Source organism: Atractosteus spatula, chromosome 8 (assembly GCF_055471065.1).
Source record: "Atractosteus spatula isolate fAtrSpa1 chromosome 8, fAtrSpa1.hap1, whole genome shotgun sequence".
NCBI classification, from domain to species: Eukaryota; Metazoa; Chordata; class Actinopteri; order Semionotiformes; family Lepisosteidae; genus Atractosteus; species Atractosteus spatula.
In genome coordinates, this window is record NC_142713.1 from 17,003,023 (window position 1) to 17,026,490 (window position 23,468).

Here is a 23,468-nt window from a genome sequence, read left to right on the forward strand (position 1 = left end):
GCTTTAAGATTGTGCATTTCAAGGAGTTGCAAGTCATGCAGTTATGTTGATGGATACCCAGACAGAGAGATCCATATGGATAGTGGTCTTTGTTTTATGCAGAAACCAACACATGTGAGTGTTTACAGCTTTATTGTTGGGAGTTGCTTGACCATCCACCTTATATGCCTGACCTGGCATCCGATGGTTATTATAAAGAAGCATCTTTCCAGAAAACAATTTGCAACTGACAGTTAATTGCTGCAACCAGTTAAGTCTTGGCTCCAGCAGATTGGCATGGAGTTTTGCTGTGCCAGGTTCAATATGTTGGTTGCAAAATGGAACAAATGACTAACGAGTTCTGGAGTCTTATTGCCTCTGGTTGGGGTATAAGCACATACAGTACATATTTTTAATATAGGACCCTGTATGGAAATTAATGTATCATTTTTTACCTTCTTATTTGTTATAGTCATAGTTTTGTACAAATAAATGCATTAATATACCTGAAAGCTCATGTTAACTTATATATACTGTATATAGGAATATCCATATAGAAACATGGTCCCTTACAGAAGCCATGGTTTCTCACAGGTTACATAATTTGGAAATCAAATTTTTAAGAGCATTGTCTTTGTTTGTGATAGGTAGCACAATGGCATGACACAGCTGGTGCTTTATGTCCTAGGTTTAAAATTTGACTGGTGTTTTTAATGTGTGGTGTTTCCATGTTCTCCTAATGGTTTCATGTGTTTAGGGGCTCTCCAGTTCCCTCCCACCTCTCAGAGCTTGCTTGATTATGCTAAATTAATTATTTAATGAGAAGCTGTACTGTATATTGTCATTCTCAACATGGTTAGGATGAGGTCTGGGGGAAGAAGACGATCTTCATTGTGTTATTTTTTGCATTCACTTTGCAGTCACACAATATAGTACAGTATTTCTTCTCATTGTTCCATTTGATTCCAACTAATGTGATTCCTGAATATCTTGGTTTATCATGATGGATCACTTGCAGCCACGTATACACTCCATCCAATTTCAATTTATTTACTCCTATTGCACAAAGCAATGTTTAAGCACTACATTTATAAGACATTTTAAATGTATTGCTGTTTGAAAAACAGAACGTTTGAGTTTTAGACTTCATGACTGAGATTTTAAATGGGCTGTCCAGAAAAGGTTTTAAAGATCAGACCACATTAAAGGAAACCACCACCATTTCCTTCCTTTGATATAATTTATCTCTGTCCTCAAGAGGTGATTGAGCCCTTTCTTGTCTTTGATGCATGAGATAGTAATTAGAGGGACATCACACAAATTGCTGACATCAAAATTGTTCTTACTACAGTGCCAAAAAAAGTATCTAAACCCCAAAGATAAATATGGAAATTCCATAGTAGTACTATGGTAGCCTTCTTAACTCCAGAAAGTGTTTGTGTAAATATCCAATAGAGTTTATAGTAACCAATTCCATGTCTCTTGAAACAAAATGATGTATGATGTATGATTTAACCAAACAGTGACTAAAAAAGGTACAGGGGATGTGAAAAAAGTGAGATAACCCCTAGTTTCATTAGCTCAATTAAGGGAATAATTAGAATCAGGTGTTTGACCTCAGAAAAAAAGAGTTAGTTATGCTCATCAAGTTCATAAAGAGTTCCAAGTATTTGAGGATCTACAATTCCACTGTCAGACCTCTCAGTCCTCTCTCCAATCTCTCCAAGACAAACCAGAAAAATAAGTAACAAAGAGTAACATCCAAAGAACAGCAGGCCACTCTTGCCTTTGCTAATGTGACTGTTCATGACTCAACTATCAGAAAACAACTGAACAAGAATGGTGTTCATGGAAGGATAGCAAGGAGAAAATTATTGCTCTCTACAAACAATGTTTCTGCCAGTTTGAAGTTTACCAAAAAAGCATACAGATGATCCACAATGTTTCTGGACAGACAAATCAAAGGTAGAACACTTTGTCCTCAACAAGACATTTTATGTTGGGCAAAAACCAAACACTTCTTTCAAACAAAAGAACCTTATCCCAGTCATCAAGAATGGTTGTGAGAGAGTGATAATTTCGGGCTGCTTTGCTGATTGTGGGCCACAGGGCTTGTACAGGTTACCATTAAGTAACCACGTGAATGCTGCCAGACAATACATCACAATATGGCATTGGCCAACAATAGAATTGACATGATCAAACTTCAAAACCAACTGATTTACCTCATAGTGGCTGTCCGCCTATTGACTGCATCAACTGGTGGTAAACAGTATCTTGAGAGACAGGTTTCTGAATCCAATACCTTCATCAGGCTACAGGAATATACAGTATGCCTAAGCACAGCACTTATCTTATGGCTTGGGGACCTTATGTTGTTCTGCCTAAAACTTTCCAATGTCACCAACAGGAACACCCTGATGACACAGCAGTATTCACATATAAAGGTTTATTCCATGCTGAAAAGAGAAGAAAGGAAACACAACGTGTGAGACAAACTGAAGAAGGCTCCTCAGCTGAAATTTTGTGTTTCCTTTCTTCTCTTTTCAGCATGGAATAAACCTTTAACTTCCTTTGTAGCCTACGCATGCTGACGCAGCTACCTACTTGAACTACTAGTAGTCACACATGATACCCACTGAGGTTCCTCCACAGAATGTCTGGCAGAAGAGGGCTTTCTGCAGAAGAAATGGAACTGCATACCCCAGCAGATTATGAAGTAGCATATCAGACATCACATACAGTATTAAACAAAAATAAAAGAACAATTAACAGCAACAAAAACAAAGTTAACAGGACTAACTCAGTATTGAAGCTGAAAGCAACTGATGTGAAATTGCTTTTAATTTCATTTTAATTTCATAAAGACCCACAGGTCACATGACCTTAACTTTATTTTGATTGCTATAATGAAATGATTACTTGCTGGTTAATTTTCTTGTTTGAAATATAATACTCCATTTGATGTCAATCATCTTTTTTTCATTTATAATTGCATTTTTTGTTATAATATACTATGAGACTAAATCTGTGTTTTCCGTGAGCCAGAGTACAGCTGAGGTGCAAGAAGAGAGAACGGTAAATTGCTTTATTCACAGATGAATGTCATTTTGCACTTGACAGACCTGACCAAAGACAGGTGTTTGGAGAAGTCAGGGGAAATTTTATACTGACTGTTGATGTTTAAGACAAACTGGATTGGTTGTGTAAGTGTGATAATGCGCAGAGGATTCATCTTTAACACAAATCCACCTGTGGTTCAGGTTGAGAGTGAATGTACAGTACTTCTCATCGATGCATTGACAAAGACTCAAATGTTCTTCCTTTATACCTGTCCCTGGATTACTGATTTTTGCAAAATGTAAAAAATGAAAGATCATGCAATATTTGGACAGGTCAACTACTGTATGACAACTCTTCAAAAACAATGGTGAGATCTTGCAATAACCAGTATTTAAAACATTTTTGGGACCAAACTGCCAGTGTCATTAACAGAAGACAATATAGTCAGAGAAAATATTCCTCACTTATATCTGAGCAGAAAGAATTGATGCAGAACAGATTTATCCCAAGAATGAGTAAATCAAAACCTAAAAAAAACACTGAGTACAATACATTGAAAGAAAAGGTAAAAAGAATGTACCGTACAGTAAGAGAGATTAAAAAGAATATTGCAGTGGAAGCTAAGATAATAAATGTACTTTAGGTTTTCAGTTCAATAACAGGAAAAGAAACATAAGGAATAAGTAAAATATATTCTGGACAATAACAGTACACTTCTACCTTGTCTACTGTAGGTACTATTGTTTAATACATTCTAGACAATGGAAGGAAAGTGGCTGATGTAGTGAAAGAATACTGTATTTCACTGGTGTTCACAAAGCAAGAAATTAAGAATGTACCTCAGACAGTGGAAGGACAAAGGTTTTTAATAAATAGTCCTGACATACAGTAGAAGAGAGTGAAAACTGAATCAGATAATTATAGACAAATATGCTATCTAAATTAGAAGATCACCTTTATGAAAATATTGTCCAAGGGAATAGTGAACATGGATTTAGAACATTCACGAACTTCACGATCCTGATTCTATAGATGTCTTTGAACAAGCAATAACAGTAGTGTATACACACAGGACATACTGTATGATGTGGAGAATTTTGATTTCAAGATTCTAAAGATTCTAAGCAGGAACTATTTGGGAGAATCTGTATGTTTGGATTAAAAATTGGTTGATACAGAGTACTCTTAAGGCATGACTGCTCCACATGGTACAGAAATGAGTGCTGTACCATATGGATCTCCAGTATATTAGGTCCACTGCTCTTCCTGAGCATGATCTAGATTTCAGTGTAGTTACCTGTAGTAAATTAGTCTGCAGATGATTTCAAAATAGGAGAATTAGAAAACACTATAGAAACTGCAAACAATATTTAAAAGAAAAGATAAAATTCAAGACTTTGAAAACAAGTGGCATAAGATTTTTGATATAGACAGGTGCAGAGTACTACATACTGTAGGTAGGTTCCTTTTCAGGCCATAAAGGCCCATGGGGAATGGGGGGCAAGGGCCACCATTTTTCTTGGCCATCCAACACTGGAAGTGGAGGTGATGTGGTCAGCATCACACTTCGGCTGGCCTATTACCCCCAGAAGGATAGAAGGATTAATCCCCGGTTCTAATTTGGAAAGCAGGCTGAGTAAACCTGGGAGCTGTCTGGAAGGAAGTAGAACAAGCTACAGTGTACATTACTTGCCCCTACCTGCCTGGGATTGAACTTGGGACCTTCCAGTCAGGAGCTACTGTAGATGCCCTTGCCGTCTGAGCTACAGTACCACAGCTCCTGAGTACTACATGCTGATAGCAAAAACATAGAATATAAATAGAACATGATCTTGAAAAGGCTACTTATAAAAAAAACTTTTAAAACATATCATCTGAAAGACAATGTGGGGAATCAATAAAATGATACATAAAATATTAGTACAGTATATAGTCAAAGCTTTTAGAATTGAAATCAAGGGGTATTTTGTATAATTGTACAATGCACTTGTTAGATGTCATTTAGAATATTGTCTAGAACTGTTGTTACCTTATTAAAGATCACTTTAATCTTATAAAAAAGATGCCACAGCTCTGGAATTACCTCAGAGATTACCCAGATAAATTTAGGAGCATAAGTGGATGTCAATACTGACAAGTTGAAGGAATATAATCTTTTTAGGGTATTCACAATTCTCAAAGGCATTGACAAAGTCAATTCAGTGGACTTAAAGAAGTAAAACATGAACTAGTGGAATCAAGTGAAAGAGTATTTAAAACATAACAGACAGCACTGCTTTATGCAAAGGGTCATGTCAGGATGGAACAGTTGCAAATTATTCTGATTCATTTTTTTCCTTGCTTTGTTTCCACAGGGTGTGTTATTGGTTTAGAAAGCTTGAAATGTCTGTGATCACTGTAAAGTACCTTAAATTTAGCAAAGATAGAGTGATTTTTTACAATATTTATTACTTATTACTTATTACTTTATTTTCTTTCTACAGAGTGTCCTTTAGACTTATAATGATTTTAATTACTTTATTAAAGCAAAGCCACATTAACTTTAAAAAAATCTGAATGGTTTTCCCTATAATGAATTCAGATCTCACCGCCCTGACAGTTTTAGTATACTTGAACAGTTGTAATTACAGTCATACTTGATTAATGCTCGAGGAACCCATACCTAATATTAACTTTTTTATATTTTCATTTTGACAGTGAGTCAAGTTTCATATGCAAGATTTATCATGTTTTTTTGGGGGGCTTGGTGAGTACAATATGGTTAATAGTATGTGATGAAATCTATTAGATTTCAGTGTGGCATTTCTTTCTTGCAACACTACTGTATGTACTGTATAGATGCCTTTTAACTAGCTGCTCAAAATCACACTGTCATCTTCTTGCAAAATGTGGATTTAAGAAAGCTGCTGAACTGTTTATATTGGCAGTTGGGTTTAGCCCTAATCCTTGGGTATTTCCAATATATATTTCCAACATGTCGTATGTGAACTGTAGAGAGCTTTATTGATTCCAGTGGTATTAGAAATATGAATCCAAATTAAACTGAACAAAGGTAAAAAGATTAACCCTATCTGGACTGATTAAAGTTGAAGTCTCAAATTTATTATCTATCTACTGTAATCCAATGATTGCACTACAATTTATTGAGATAGAATAGAGAAATTGCCAGGATTTATTTAATGTTATTGGGGTGTATAAGTCAATCCTAACAACCAACTGGATCTACTGTACTTTCTGTATTTTCAAGTATATCTGGGAAGTCTTACATATTGTATGTGCTGCTGCTGGAGGTGAATCGTCTACTGTTCTTTATGTAAGGAGGCAAATTGTGTAGTTTAGAAAAATCATTTGTAGACTCCTGTTGTATTTGTGTTCAAATAAATGATGAATGAGGTTACAGCAGGAAATCAGAGCTGGAAAATGTCCTAACCTCATCAAGCATGACTTTTTGCCCTCAAGTGTTATATGGGCCCTTTCATGTTTGATAACTCTCTGAATTATTTGAAGCCTTTTGAGGTTGTGACCGCAGTGACTGTTTAGCTGCTTCAGTGACCTTGAAGTCCTTTATCACTGAAGGTCTGGTTCTATAAAATGAATTTGATGCTATCAAATGTACCACCTACATTTTCAGATCACAAAACCAATGCCATGTTGCCTGATAGCTAGTATACCCCTCCTCTTATGTTTCTGCCTGAAGTGTGTAATTGAAAGGTGGTGCTTCAGGGACAGATCATTCTAAATCCTTTTGTTAAAAAGAATGGTATGGTTTGAAAGCAGCTGTAATTTTTTGTGCTATCTTCAGAAAATGTGAAGGATGTTTTGTCATTTCTCTTTAGTTAACCAACTTTCTAGTCCCTTGTACACTATTGGGTTCTGCCCATAACAGTTCTCAACCCATGAGTTGTTTTTACTGAACACTGATACTAAATGTCATATTTTTGCTTTTAGAGTTTTAACTGAATTAGCACATATGAGAAGAGGCTGTGGTAAAAGCCACATACAGAAAAAGCACCCAAAACATAAGTTTGCTGGTCATTTCTGGAAAAAAAACATAATTATTCAGAATCATACTGTATACAATATTGATGTTCAATCCTTTTGAGGATGAAAAGAAAAGCAACACATTTCTTTCTGTTAGCAGAACGTAGCTCTGTCCTATGGTGCAAGTGTCTCATACTTTCACAGTTACAGCCTCTCCTGTTTCCACACAGAGAGGCCCAAACCTGTCAATGCTTTTATACAACAAAGTAAAGGTTTTAATTTCTAAGAATACATGTTCCCAAAAAATACCAGGTAGATTTGAATAAATGCTGCTTTGGTTTTAGATCACTAAAACTTACAGCAGTGGAAAAATATACAATATAGTATGTCTTAGATGTGTACTACAGTATATACAGTACTGTACCATTGAACTCCTGTCTTGATATGTGATTAAACGTCCACTAGATTACCTGTTTGAGAAAGTCAATAGTGACATCTGAATGTGGTTAATGAATTTCAATTGAGTAAAACAAACGCACAATATAACCATTAAAATGCAAATACTATTTTTTCTGGCACAAAAACAAAAGCCCTTTATACAGTAGGTAATCTAATCCCAAAACCCATTCAGTATACCATTGTGAACAGTCCTCTATGGGTTTTTTTTCTGAATTTGTATTAAATACATTCATACAATCGCTCAGAGGGTGTTGATTATGAAAAGACGTTTTTTCTCAATGCTAATTTAAATAAATTAAATTGAAAGTAGAGAAGGTTGGAGCTATGTTGTTGTCTCTAAATATGGACTTCGAGTGACCTTTCAGGGTTCAGGAAGATGCAGACAAACAGGGTTCATTGCCAATCACAGGTAGAGAGGAGGCTTTTGAATAGAATGCAAACTGTTCATTTAATGTCACATTTAATTTCTACACAGAACATTTTAAAATGCCTGCTGTCAGTGACTGGACAATCCTTAAGGTATAAATCACAAATACTGCAATTTATTTAAAATCCAATCAGTTGTGTAATCACCAATCTACTGTAACTTATTTTATGCAACTTGTTTATTGTGTGATTGATGAGGAAATAGGTTGGAATACAGAATCATTAAATGTACTCAAAAAATGTAAGCAACACTAAATGTACTCAGAAAGCATAACCATTGCAGATTGTCATTTACTGTGGCTGCTAGAACATGTTCCTGTTATTAGAAATCAGAAGGTATAGCAATATGTCCCACATCCATTCCTGGAGTATCCGTGTTTTGGTTTTTATTGCAATAGTTTCATTCATTAGATTATTTCATTATTTGAACTTATAAAAATCATTAATTGTAGTGTTTAATAGGTTTAGGTAAGTAGACCAACCAAGGTTGCAGGTTGCTGGTTGCATGTTGAGCCTTCGCTTTTTGAAGTTAGTTTATTGTAGTCTATTATTTCTTCTTATGTTGTGCTCTTTTCGTTCTTTATTATTTGTTGTAAAACTAACAGTTTCACAAAAAGAGATTTTTCGTACATTTCTCTTACAAAAGAGTGTACCAATACAGAGTAGCTTTCCTTTTTTTCTTGGGAAGATACAATTTCCCAAAAAGATCATTTTGATCCGAATGCTTGCTAGAAAACAAAAATAAATGTACCCCTTCAGGCACCAGTTGTGACTCCAATGCCCTGTTTCTTGAAAGCAGAGCTCCCTTCCCTCCCTCATATGAAAGAACGTCTGTTATCCGATTAAAGATCAGACACTGTTACCTTTCTTCCCAGGAGTAGATGACGGCGCAGACATCCCTCGGGAGATGGTGGTTGGCATCTATGAGAGGATCCAGCAGAGAGAGCTGCGATCTAACGAAGACCATGTCACTTACGTCACCAAGGTGGAGCAGTCCATTGTGGGCATGAAAACCGTGAGTGCTTCTGTCTATATTCACCTTTGTACTGTTGGTGAGCTAGTTTATCAAAATGAAATGTTGCATTTAAAGGTTTATACATTTTCCTTCAGTTACGTGTTGGTCAAGCAGACAACATAATTGCACATAGAAAATGTCTTAAGAAAAAAATAAATACCATTACTTCTATTCATTATCTACACACGTAGCATATGACTATTTTTCAAAAATAAGGGCGAAGAGAAAAACTAGCACATGGAGATCGTTTTGAACTTTTGAACTGAAGGTCAGTTGCTTAATAGAGATGAAGTGTCATGTAATGTTAGACAATTCAGATTAATTCAGGCTGATTTTCTTGGTGGGGAACCATGTTTCAGTTCCTTGGGGCTGTTTAGTTATGGACTGAGGTGCGTGCAGATAGCTGGTGGACTGGTGATTTTGAGAACAGTGAACAAAAAGTAAAAAATACAAGGTACAACAACAAAAAGTTAAAGAGAAAACATTCATTTACCATTAACTGCAGAGAAGACAAGGCTTCTCTTGACACATTCTAATATGTACTATAAAGCAATTGATTATACTGTAAAACACATAATAAAATATGAGGCTTAATAACGGGCCCCATAAAATATCTTTAGCAAGTGTGAAATCAGTTCTAAAAGTAATCATTAATAATTATTTTCTTTTTCAAGATCTACTATCTTTCCAATCTCATTGTGAGGGGAACAGAGTGATTACAGTACCTCAGGACACCTAAATGGGAGATGTATATCTATATCTCAGCTGTAGACACTGCTGTTGTACCTGGGAGCAAGACATCTTACCTACAGTACCCGTTCCTTTCCACCTAGCTGTACAAATGGGTACAATTCATTGCTGAAAGTAACTGCAATAAAACAGTATCTTATCTAGGGAGTCACATACTTGCTCTACTGTGAAAATGTTGTTTTTTTACACTGATATTTCTAACACTTACTGTATGTACACATCTTTAACAGCTAATTTTGTATAAATTGTCTGCATTTGTCTGAACATTTCAATGTTTTTATTGTAGAATATTAATGTGTGAGGGGACACATAATCACCATGGTAACAATTATCTCTAAGGCGTTTTGTATTGAAGATGTAGAAGATCTTTCAAAGGTGTCTGTATGACTGCAACAGCCTTTACAACAAGTGGGTTTGCTCCTCTAATCCTACCTCTCCCTTGAGTGCCAGCCAGCTCAGACATTACACTCAGTTTAATCTTCTTTTTAATATAATCTCCTTTGTCTATTAATAGAGATGGAAGAGGAAGCTGATAAAAATGTTAAAAACATGCAACCTACTGTGGTTTGACGTACAGTAGCATTAATAAGTGCTCTCGACTTCTATTTTTCTTGTTAAACTGATAATAAATAATTAATAAATATAAATACTAACTTTACATATATTTAATTAACTTTACTTTAAGTTTTACTAGTTTACTTTAATTTAATTTGTCTCAGTACTTACTGTATACAGATCTGAAATTGGAGGTGGAGATTGAACACAAATATATATTTTAATATACAGTAACTAAACATACAGTATATGCAAAGTAACACCTAGAAAGAAAGGTTTAGATTCTAATTTTGTTCCTCAATTTACTTTTTATCCGAAACGCAAATTCCATTAATACACAGCAAAAATGACAGATTTCACTTCACTGTCTCACAATGTACACCTTTCACTTTATTAATCTAAGAATCTTTTGATTCCCTAGACATCCTGATGATTTTTTTAAAATCAAAGTTTTATTTCCAATTTAATTTAATTTAAAAAAGGAAGACACTTTGAGATAAGCTTGTTGAATTATTTGATTTTCTGTAGACTGATATATGTTAAGTTTGAAGTGGCCTTGATTTATCAAATCACATTTTTAAGCAAATTATAACAATTCTTTTACTTTTGTTTTTCTCCTATTTCATTAATTGTTCATTTTCTATTTTATACTGAAAAAAGCGATATGAGAACTGCTGCTAACTGCAGAAGTGATTCTGTTCCTGGAATATGAGGACTAATTTATAAGCTGTTCTGATGCTGAATCTTAGCCAAATTGATGTTAGAGAAATGATTTACAGATCATTTATGATCTCATAAATAAAGATCACATTATATTTATAATTTCTATTGTAGGGGATTGAAAAGGCCTCCAATTAACTATCCTATTTTTTCCCTAAATAAAATATCATACTTTTTAAAAATCCACTCAATTTCTTCCTTGACATGTAGTTTAATTAAATAAAGCTTACACAATTGGCTTTATGATATCTTTCCCACAGCAATATCTAATGGGTACCCTCAGTGCAGAGTTATATACAGCACCATATTTCACATGAGCACTGTATAAGAAGCAGTGAACACTTCTTGTTCATCTTGGCATACTGAATTTCTTATCTTTGTATTAAGCTATAGGAACTTGCTTCATATACAATACACCTCATGACCTCAGCAGTGTACAGTACAGCTATATAACCCCTTTACTTTGAAGCAAGTACCATCTACTGTAGTCAAAGTTTCTCAGTTTGTATAGTAAAATGCACAATATTTTATTCCTAGCCTCCAGAAAGGCTTTCTTTTAAAGAATTTAGAAAATGCTAAACCTTGTGAAAAGATAGACCTATGAATTGCTCTGAGGAAGCCTGCCTTACATGTTTTGTGAAGTATGAATACTGAATTAGACTGTACAGATTGTTGCGTAGTAGCTTTGCGTAGCTTTTCAGTGGAGAGTCTGTACTTCCTCTGAAAATAACTATTTGATAATGTATATTTTAGATTAACAGTCTATATACAGTATACAAACCCACAGTTTTCACATTTTGTTGCTTTAATGTTTTCAGTCATGATACTTTGAAGTAGTAACTTATATTTATATACAGTACACAACCTACTCCATACATTCAAAACAAAGTAGTAAGTAAAATAAGTAAATAGATAATCAATATGAAACAAATATGAAAGAGTCATGGTTGCATAGAAATTCAAACCCTTTGCTGTGGCCAAACCTACAGTAAATTAATTTAGGCACACAAAATTGAGTTTAATACCGATCTCTGTAAGATCCCCTCAGTCAAACACAAATTCAACCTTGGAGACCAAAGAGTTTAAAAAACTATTAACAGAAAAGTTATATAAAGGCACAGATCATCAGAAGAGTATAAAACCATTTCAAATACCCTTAAAATTTCTTAGAGCGTTGTCAATTATTAAGAGGTTGGAGGACTCTTAGAGGAAAACTTACCTGAGACCTAAAACTGGGAAAGAAAAATCACCTTTTAGCAAGACAATAAACCCACACAAATGTTTTTGAGTAGCTGAGTCAAAGTCCTGACTTGGATCCTGTTGAGAGTCTGTGAAAAAGCTGTTCATACAGTAAGTCATCCCCAAAGCAACTTGAGAGAACTCGAGCAAAATTGCCAAGAAGAATGTGCATAATTTGCACTAAACCAGTGTATAAAGTTTGTATGCTATCAACATATAGTACTTACTGTAAGTCTTAGTGGTTTTTGTGACATTTAGTGTGATTTATTATACCCTTAGAAGTGTACAGTTTGCACATTCAGGATTTGAATTCAGAATTGATGGGACACCTTAGAAAAGGTATGACACTTTTGCAAGGTAAAAGTGGAGAGAAAAACTTTAAAAACAAAGCTCAATGGAGTTTGTTGTAAGTTGTAAGTACTGTATGTTGATAGCATAGGTAGGTGCCTATGTTAATAGTTTTTAAAACTCCTTGGTCTCCAAGGTTGAATTTGAATTCAAGATTCACTTGTTTCATTTGTAATAACTCTCAGTATACAAAATGTATTCTACTGTACATACAAATATAACAATATGCACTTGTATATTATATTTACACGCATATTTAAAATCTGCTTAATGTGATATTAAAGTATACAGGTCTGTACTGAAAACACATTAAAATGACACTTAAATATATTGAATACACTAGAGTGTAGAAAAATGGCATTTCCTTTAAATTTCATTTTCCCCTGTTTACATAACAGCAGTACCAGTGGTGCAATAAAACCAAGAACAGCTCATATTTAAATTGTTATTTCTGTACAGAGTGTGCTTTTGTTTCTCCAGTATAGGTGTTCAGGCCTCTAATTGTTTTTTTTTCCAAACAAGTCCAACAAGAGCAGTCACGATCCGGGGGTGTATGAAGCTGGCATTTCCTTTATTATGTATGCATATGGGAGCCAAAGCCGGTGAAGCTGATTCAACTCAGAACCCAGAACAGTTTCAGTACAATTCCATGCCATATACAGTATGGTGTAAAGCCAAGGCTGCTAGCCTTGGTATGTGATAAACCGTAAGAAATATAAGAACATTCTTGGGTTCCTTTAATCATCATTTAAGCATCATTATGTACTTCTAGATTTTGTTAATCATGGCTTAAGCAGATATCAGGCACTCTCAGTTCTGGTCAGGCTGCCCAAAGCTGGCTCTGCCCTTCACATTCCAGGCGAGCAGACAGCTCACACTTAAGTTGCAGTTAATAATTTTCCATTATTCTAACAGGATAGTTAGTAAATGGTGTTAGTAAATTATTTACACAGTAAAAGCAAACTAGTGAAATAAGGGAAATAAAATGTTTGATCCCTCACTCATAGGAGCAATTTGTAGGTATTGTACAACAGAAATACCAGACCTGAGTAACAAATGTCATAAATTACCGAACCGCTAAAGAAAAACTTATCAATAGCACAAAAATGCCTGAAAGAACAGTGTTGACCTATATTTTGTAGAAATAACCAATCTTAATAAAAGTAAACATTGCCAAGAAATAAAATGTATTTATGGAATGTGTCAAACAGCTACACGTACAGTATGTGTTGCCTAGGAGGGTGCATAGAAAGTTGGAAATAACGTTCTGTGTTTGACAGAGTACTGTATTTAACAAGCACCAGACAAAAAACAAAAGGGAGAGGGGGTGGAAAAAAGAGTGAGAGAAAGATGCTCAGTGTTTGCTGAAGAAAAGTGTATTTACCCTTCTACTTAAGTGAAAGTATGCCTTTAATAACTTTGAAAAAAACATAACTGTTTTTTTTAATGATTAAGGTATCTAAAATATACTTTGTGGGAGTTCTTGCGCTTGGAAGATTTAATTTTCCATCATACTGGACATAACTCTCTGTGAATTTCAAGGGTGAATTTTCAGTGCAAAATCTCATTATATTTTTCTGTGCTCTAAAACAAAACTGATCCAAATAAAAATTAGGCAACAATTGTATGCTAACACACTGTTTAAAATCATATTAGTTCATTGCTCACACTCATCCTGGAATTCACTGGAAGTCTCAATAAATGTAATCTTATACAGTAGGTCCTGTGTTTTTAAAGTTTGGCACTGTAAGCTGTTTGATTAAGAGAAGTGTGAGGAATTGGAACAATGGAATTGTTCTAGATCTCTAGATCTCTCTCTAGAGCTGGTGATTTCATGGTAGTCTACAAAACTTAGTGGTCTGGGGCTCACCAGGACCAGGATTGGAGATCTATGGCCTAGGGCTTTAGTTCTAAACACTTTTTTGGGAACCACAATGTTTCAGATGACCACACAAAAATGTATGTGAAATATCTGGTTTGGTGCCCCTCACAAAAACTCTCGGCAAAATATCGGCAAAATGTATTAAGTTCAACAGTAAATGCATCAGTATCAGGGATGCACAAGAGAAGGCCTGTATGTACTGTGTTGAGCAATGTATAGTATGAGACAAGACAGGATAGGCTACAAGTATGTGCACTAGGTAAAACAATTTTTCAATGCTGCAGAAAGTTGTGATTTTAATATGACAAACACATACAGGATGTATGCTATTTCATTTAACCTGAAGGTACAATATTGTAGCATTTTCACTTTTCCCAGCAGACCTTTGGCCCAGACACTCAGCACCTGCAGTGGCTGACCCCACAGCTGGAATCCCCAAACTGTTCCAGAGGGGAGATAAAAACATAAGAACGTATGAATGTTTCAATACAAGAGGAGGCCATTCAGCCCATTTAAAGTGAATTAATCCAAGGTTAAAAGTTAATTAATCCAATTAATCTTCCCCAGACATTTTTTAAAATGATCTGGGGTAACAGCTTCAACAACAAACTCTGAGCACTTCATCTCAAACATTTAGCAATACTAATGTTACAAAAAACATGTAAAATGAACACGTATCATATAATAGGGGGGATAGGAAACATCAAGGGTCAGAAATTGAGGAAAAATGTAATATACTAGGTGCAGCATTTTCTGAATAGTATTAGACTTACCGTAGTTGAAGAGCATTTTGGATCTAAGATCTAAGGCAACAAGTAAAATCCCCTCTAAGAATCAGACTATTGCCATGTTGAGGGTGATAGTACTGTATAAACATTGAACAAAATATCAGAGGTGTTAAAAAGTTTGCTTCTGACCCTAACAAGACTTTCACATCAAATAATGGCTTTCGTTACAACAAAACATGGACTTGAGAACTAGAATTCCCACTCCCTTAGCCTTGAAATGAAACAGATGTACTGTACTATTCACCCTTGCAAATCCATTATAAAAAGTGCTCATCAAATAAAGAGTGGTTTTGACACCCGCACAAAACCTACTAATGATAAAAGTGTTCTCATTCACATTTTCAAGGTAATGAAGTAACATTAGGTCCTGTTGTTTTTTTTACAAAATCAGAAACACTTTAATATATGCATTTCAAATATACATTAATACCTTGAATTTTATTTCTGATTTGAGTAAATGTTGATACTTTTCTATTGGTCCTCATATAGTGTTTCAAGAAAATCTTTACAAAGCAGAGATCCCCGTTTATAGTAGCAGATGCAGAACAAAAGCTTCTCTTGGGAAGCATAATTGTGTGCATTGTTAAGTATACAGTAATATAGGTTTATAATTCAGTTTATTACAATACTCGTTTTCTTCTGTAGTAATGATTTATAATGGACATGCAATGAAAGTATTGAAAGGTAAGAATGTGGAAGAGGAAAATTGTTAAAGACATTTTTTATTGATGACTTCAGTTTTCAAGATGCACACTGAAAGAAAATTAACTTGTAAGCATTACCATTAAAATGCTAGTTTGAAAGTTTACTTTCGTCCACACTTAAAACGCTGAGGTAACCATAGATAAAAAAAATACTGTATACAGTATACGCATTATAACTTGGAGATGTTTGGAAAGAAGATCACATTATAAACACATATGAATTGCAAAAAAAAAACACTTCTATTAAGTGCTTTGTTAGTTAAACTTGTATTTGTTAAACTATTTTTTTAGCTTGATAAGGAATTGTTCTGCATGCAGAATTCACTAATCTAGAGGTATTTTAATTCATTTCCATGGTGCTATATGAACAACATAACCAAAAAAAACCTAACAGATAATTAAAATGACATTAAAAGTACAAGTAATTAATCGGAATTATTGGTAGTACCATTTCTACTTGTTTTTTTCTAAGGGGTAAACAATTACATACAGTACAGTATTTATTAAGTAACCACATATTTCCATAAGTATTTGTAACTTGCTCAGTGTTTTTTACTGTAATACTTAGAATTTTTCCTATTCTGAGCATTAACAGAAGCTTACAGTATCACTTATAACTGAACAAATTCACAAAGATTTTGATCTGGAAAATCGAAAAGGTTAATTAACATTTGTAATCAACAGAATCAATTAATAATCAATAACCACGGTTGAAAGTAGTACAAGTTATACTGTACATCTGTGACACTTTCTTTGCATGTCTCTTAGAGATGGACAAGCATGTGCTTGTTCACTGGTCCAGCTCAGACCACACGTGTTCGGTGGAACTCAATTCTGCCAAATAGAGCAACCATCGGGCAAATAGACATTCACATCTCACAAGAAAGATGGAATCAATCAAAATGGAATGGAATCAAAATGCATCACACTGGATTCTCTGAACAAGCAATGTTAACTTAGGAAACGTTGATGTGATTTTCAGACTGCAAAATCTCCATAATTGCTTTCATTCTTCCAGGTTCTGTCTGTGCCTCACAGGAGACTTGTGTGCTGTAGTAGGCTCTTTGAAGTCACAGATGTCAATAAGGCTCAAAAGCAGGCAGCTCATCAGAGAGAAGTGTTCCTCTTCAATGACCTGCTTGTGGTAAGCTTTGGCTTCATTTACATTTAATAAGCCTTAAAATTGACCCAAGCTTAGCATCGTTAAAATTTCAGTAAGTGTCAGTAATTGTTTTGTTTTTGAAATGTATCACAATTTAATCACAAACTAAACTGTTGTTATGAAGTTGGTAAGATTAAATGTATACTTATGTGTAAATTGACTTTAAGGAATATTTATACCATATTAAATTATTTATTCTTTCATTGCTTCCTGTCATTCAAGCATTTGTTCTTGAAGACAAAAACAGAATATACCATATGTTTACTCACACAGTGTTTAGAACAAAATTCTTAATTTTAAACCTTATCTGAATTAAATTAGAAAATAAAAGGTATATATTGATCTGAATATAGTACTGGCTTGTATAAGGTACAGTGCAATTTACAGTGCTTGACAGAGTCAGTCAAATCACTACTCAAACTTTTAATCTGGTCTTTTTATGTGTTTATTTGCTTTTAAACACAATATGTGTTTAAAGTCACTATTTATAACATATTTTTACAACTAAAATCTAAAAAAAAATGACTGTTTTCAAATTCCTATTTATACCCAATTGCTAATAACTATTTATTATTGTTATACAGCATTTTGACATACTGTATCTAATTTGTAGTTGTGATAGCAATGTTGTAACAACATCTTGTCCAACAATGTAATCTTTCTATTTAATTAAATTGTTTGCCACAAGTATACAAACAGTATTATTAGTGCAGCAAGGCGGCACTAATGGATTAATAAGCATTTAATACTGTACTGATTTGTCTAGCAACCACAAACAGCTGTAGTACTTTAAGGATTCTCTACACCACCTGTAGTATTTTCAGAGCTGCGCAGTCCTGCATCAGCTATGAAAAAATAAAAAAGCCATGATGCTTCTGCTGTCTGTGATACCACGGTGCCTACAGAGGTATATCAACTGACACTTTACATAGCTGCAGTTTAAAAGACTAATTTTCATGTTGCTATTATAGTATGCCATTTTCTGCCCCAGAGAACATTGCTGCCCTCTGGTGGTTATTGAGCACATAGTGTGGGGCACTGTTGAACTACTCATGCTTGTTAAGGACTCTGTCCTGTTCATGTGAATCTGCCATAGGTGATTCATTCATACTTTTATGTTTTAAAAACTCTTTCATTTTTTTCAGATACTGAAGTTATGTCCAAAAAAGAAAAGCTCTGCCACCTACACATTCTGCAAAGCTATGGGCCTTCTGGGAATGCAGTTCCACCTCTTTGAGAATGAGTGTAAGCACCAGTTCTATGTTGCTGTTTTATTCATTATATACTGTAAGGCGTGAATAAGAAACTGTTTTGGGAAATCATTAGGCAATTTCATTTATTTTCCTTTAAACTTACAGAGTATCCCACTGTACTATAATAAACAATAAGGCTAATAGATAATAAAACCAATTAATAATAATTATTTTTTTCCCAAGGACATGAATTTTATGACTGTTTTACCCCCAGATTATAATTGAGAGACAGCAGAATATATGATTTCGGTATGCTCTTTTCTGTTTTAATTTGTATGCACGTGCTTTGGTTTTTCTGTGGGTAGTTTGTACATTATTATATTAGGAAGGGCTGCAAACAGGAATACTGTAGGTTTATCTTACATAAACTTTAAAAAAACGTAGTGTATATTTCTTACATACTGTCAAAATATTCCTTCCCATTTTTATAAACTCTCATCTGTATTTTCTATATTATCTTAGATTAAAAAATATTTTAAAGTGCTATTGATACTAGAATTATAACCAGTTTAAAAAAGACAGATCCCTCAGTATATTCATCTTGTTCAGGTCCAATCCAACCAATATAATATAGCAGGCTCATTGTGTATATGAATCACTGCTCCAAGAGAAATATGTAAAATCGAAAACATACATTTCTTTCATTTCCTTTCTTTGTTCATAAAGATGGCATATGCTGCATGCTATAATTATATACAGTATCTCAGAATTATAGTACTAACACACTACAGTGTTATTCAAGTAAGCATGTTCCAAAACAAAGGAAAATTAAAGATATAGTAAGATGACATTTTTATATGCATTTGGTCCTTTCATTTGCATTTTCTAAGGTGATCTTTTGATTACTAGTTCAAATTTCTAGTGGTAAAAATAGTTAATTCTCATCATTGTTTACTCTTCATACAATTCTAAAGTCTACATTTACTCATTACTCAAACTAAGTTCAAATACGTAGTCTACTTTTAAATTGCTAGATCATATCTTGCAGCATTAGATTTAAAGTGGTAAGGCATAACAATGCAAGAAGAATGTCTAATGTAATACTTTGTTTCATTAATGCAGCATTGACTACCACATGACTATGGAATGTTTCTTATTTGTTTCATTATTAAGATGTCACAGTTAAAGTTTCTAAAAGCCCATGGTAGCTATAGACCTCCTTTACCTGTAATTCAAATAAAAAGACACTAAAAACCATGTTAAACACTGTTGTTAAATTTCCTCCCAAAACGTAGAGATACTGTATAAAGTACTGTACAGTACAATTAAATATATGGAGTGAATTATATTTTTGTTTATTTTTGTACCTTGAAAGAAACCTTGCCTTACACATTTAAATGGCACATTGACATTCGATCATGCCTTTATTCAAATCAATTCATTGTATACTGTACCTAATTTATGAAATCCAAAGCAGCTGTGTAATTACAGGATTGGTCCCAACATCATCAACAATTATATACTAATTGGTATATAACTTACACCAAAATACTCAAAGCACTATACTTTCACAGATGTAGAAATCAATACACAATCACTTGATCTCACAAAATGAATATAAATCAAACATTCCTCATACAAAAAGTGAAAAGGTGCAATTTTAATTGCAATCTAAAAAGTGCAAGAGAATTAGTGTTGTGAATTTTCAGAGGTACAGAGTCCCTTTACCGAGGAGCATAGGAGGTGAATGCATGATTACCAAATGAGCTCTGGTTCTTGGAAACGCTAAAGAATAAGTAAGTGATAAGTACTGTAAAAGTCAAAGCTGCTTTAACTGTCCCAGAAATAGGCTGTATTTTACAAATGGTAAAAGGGTGATTTGCCACAGGTATTTATTGAAACTTCAGAAAGAGTGAATCAAAAATGACAGGACAGCTACTAACCAAAGGAGAAGATAAATCTATAAAATGTAATGGGAGATTACTGCAACCAGATTCAGTTGTATTAGTACTTAGTGGATGAAGGTTAGAAAGAAGCCTGACACTTTCAAAACAAGGACACTATCATTGCAACATAAATAACAGGTCCTTTGTAGTAAATAGTAGGCATTTGTGTTATACAGTACTAACAATATTCTGTGATAAAAAGTAAATTAAGGAAAACACTAACAAGCATTGCAAGGAATTTTTGGACTCATCCATTTTTTTCTGACTTGTGTGTAAGCCAACAGAACATACCAACAGCAGGTACAGTAACTTCTTGCCAGTTGTCTAGAATACACACTATGGCCGGATGCATTGTACTGTATATAAGCAGAATGTAGACATTCTGAAGTCCCAAGTCACTCATTTTAAATAAATGGCCACAAAAACAAATCTAGAGGTCAGTTTTGTGTTTACTTTTATTTTAATGAATACAAATTGTGACAATAACTAGCCTCGAAGGACTTTTATCCACAGCTAACAGAGACTGAATTAAAAATTGTGGAAGTGCAGTTTATGGTTAAGTCCCATTTGTCTTGCGATTTATTCAAGGGTAATTACATTAAATCCTGCAGTTTGTTCCCAAGAAAAGATTTATAGACTGGTCTAAGTGGTTGTAACATCATTGAACAGACTCCTCACACAAACTATGTTCAGTTGTTAAAAAAATAAATAAAAATTAAACCCCAGATCCTTGGTAGTATAGGACATTGTCTAACAAAGTACAGTACAGTATGAAGGGTTATTCTAAGCCTGTACTGTTCTGCAGTTATTCTTGTAAGTTATTTAAGGGGTTCAAAAAACTTACTGCTTTGATTTTAATGCTTTTAGTTGTTTTTATAGGTAAAGCTTTTCAGTTAAACTTCTAAAGTGTTACAGCCCTATAATGTCTTTCAATCACTGTAAATTATTCTTACACTGAAAAAATTAGATGCGCAGTCCACATAAAGACTCCTAACTACAAGTACTGTGAGTAATATTAAGAGTGTCATTGGTATACAAGCAGAAGATGAAGACTGGACAAATATAATAACAGAGGTGTTTTTTTCCTTACAGTACAAAATATACGTAGTAGAGTACATTTTCTAACCACTTTATCCCATACAAGGCCACAGGGGAGATGGAGTCTATTCAAGCAAGTAACAGGCACAAGGCAGGAAATACCCTGGGCAGTCCATCACAGGGCAGAAACAAAAAAACACAAACACACTCACATAAGGGCCAGTTTTCCTAGAAATCCATTAACCTACAGTATCTATGTGTCTTTGGATTATAGGAGGAAATGGGGAAACATCCATGTCAACATAGAAACGCTAGGAATTTAACCTAGGGCCCCAGCACTGTGAGGCAACAATGCACAGCAATGCTAATCACTGCACCACCATGTCACCTGCTATTAGAGGCTTTTTCCAGAAAAATGCTTTACTGTATGTCTATTTTCCATATTTTCACCATTCGCTCCATCTTAATACTATTTTCAGAATATTTAGAGTTTTACGTTTTGTTACTTTATGAATTGGTTATTAATTTTTTAGATTAAAGTAACAATCTAATTTTTTGCAAACAAAGAATGAATAGTAAAAATTGCACTTAAGGTTAATTAACTGAACAAAAATTAACTATTCCCCCTTTATATCTTCAACTATCAGTCAGAGTTTGAGGGATTTCCATTGTGATTCATAATGTTCATACTGTAATGAATTCGACATGTTTCTTTGGTTTAGTGGTAAAAGTCTTGCCTGCCACCTGAATGTTCTAGGGCTCAATGCCTGGCCAATACCAATGCAAGTTGTACTTCTAACAGATAGAAGACTCTTTCTTTGAAAATATGATATGTATACTACAGATTTATTAATATTATAGTATGTTAAATTAATATTAAAATATAAGTAGGGGATTTTCACAAAGCAAAATTATTGAGCCAGATATATATTAAAAATGGTTTATTGTTTTATAAGTTGTTTATTTATTATTGGTTTATTGGCTGTTGTGAATGCAATGTTTTTTTCATGTTTACATATGCACTACATCTATACTTGTCTTACTGATAATTTAAATAAAAAGTAATTAGGAAACAGATCATGTTTATTTTAGATTTTGATCATAAAAAATATATTATACACATACTGTAATGGCTTTAAAACCATACAGTATCATACTGTTTTAAGAGCAAATGACTGCACTGTTTTAGTACAATGAAAAATAAAAATAGTCTGATTTGTCTGCGCCACTGTAGTGGAGTGGGAAAAAAATCGTTGCTTTATCTTGGGAACCAAAACAGCACAAACACTTCTTTCTAACAGCTCAAGCGGACCACATTGCTAATACTAAGTAAAATACTTAACATAAACATTTTCTATAGTTATTTATTATTTCCTGCATCAGTTTTGAATAATTTTAGCCCATTCTTCTTTTTAAAATTGCTTGTGGATTCATTTCCTGTAAATTAAGACCAATTCTCATGTCCCAATTCTCGCACTGTGCACTAAGCCCTTCCTCCAAGTCTGCACTTCTGTGACATAGCGCAAGAGTGTGAGTATTCGAGGGTGGATTGTTATAAACAGGGTAATGGGACACCCTCGCTGATGACACTCGCTGCTTACACGGCTCAGGGTCAAAATACTGTCCATTGTTGATACTTCTTTTCAGTCTCTGCTCGCAGTTTGATGAAATTGAATTTCATCTCATCTGTCTGTGCACAAAAGTAGTGACACATCATGTTGAGCAGGCTTAACTCAAAACAGGCAAAGTAAATTAAGGGAACTTTTTCAATATTGTTTATTCATGTTAAAAAATCCTTACACGTAAATAATGCTTTTATGGGCTATCAGTAGGGAGGAGAACAGAGTGATGAAGCCAATTCATAGATGTGGATAATTAGGAGGTAATGATTGGTAAAGGGTAGTGGGAAATTTGGCCAGAACACCAGAGTCACATCCCTACTCTTTTCAAGAAATGCACTGGGATTTTTAAAGACCACAGTTCTATGTCTCGGCCAAGGGACAGTGCCATTTTACAGCATAGTGTCCCCATCAGTGTAGTTTTTCCCAGGAGGTCTCCTATTCAGGTACTGACCAGGCTCACACCTGCTTCACTTCAGTGGGTTGCCAGTTGTGAGTTGCAGGGTAATATGCCTGCTGGTTATTTAGTAGTAATTTATTTATTTAGTTACTAATAAATGCATTTCATAATGTCTATCCCAGTACAAAAATGACAGTACAA

The 23,468-nt window shown here is 34.3% G+C and overlaps 1 protein-coding gene across 1 annotated transcript in view; it reads left to right on the top strand.

Annotated features, from left to right (window-relative positions):
* iqsec3b (IQ motif and Sec7 domain ArfGEF 3b) overlaps positions 1 to 23,468 on the top strand; it is a 225,971-nt gene that overhangs the window by 186,231 nt on the left and 16,272 nt on the right. Inside the window, exons 8-10 of the mRNA XM_088923128.1 lie at positions 8,784 to 8,923; positions 16,928 to 17,053; positions 18,217 to 18,316. Of these exons, the coding sequence (XP_088779254.1) occupies positions 8,784 to 8,923; positions 16,928 to 17,053; positions 18,217 to 18,316 (366 nt within the window). The remainder of the gene's footprint in view (positions 1 to 8,783; positions 8,924 to 16,927; positions 17,054 to 18,216; positions 18,317 to 23,468) is intronic.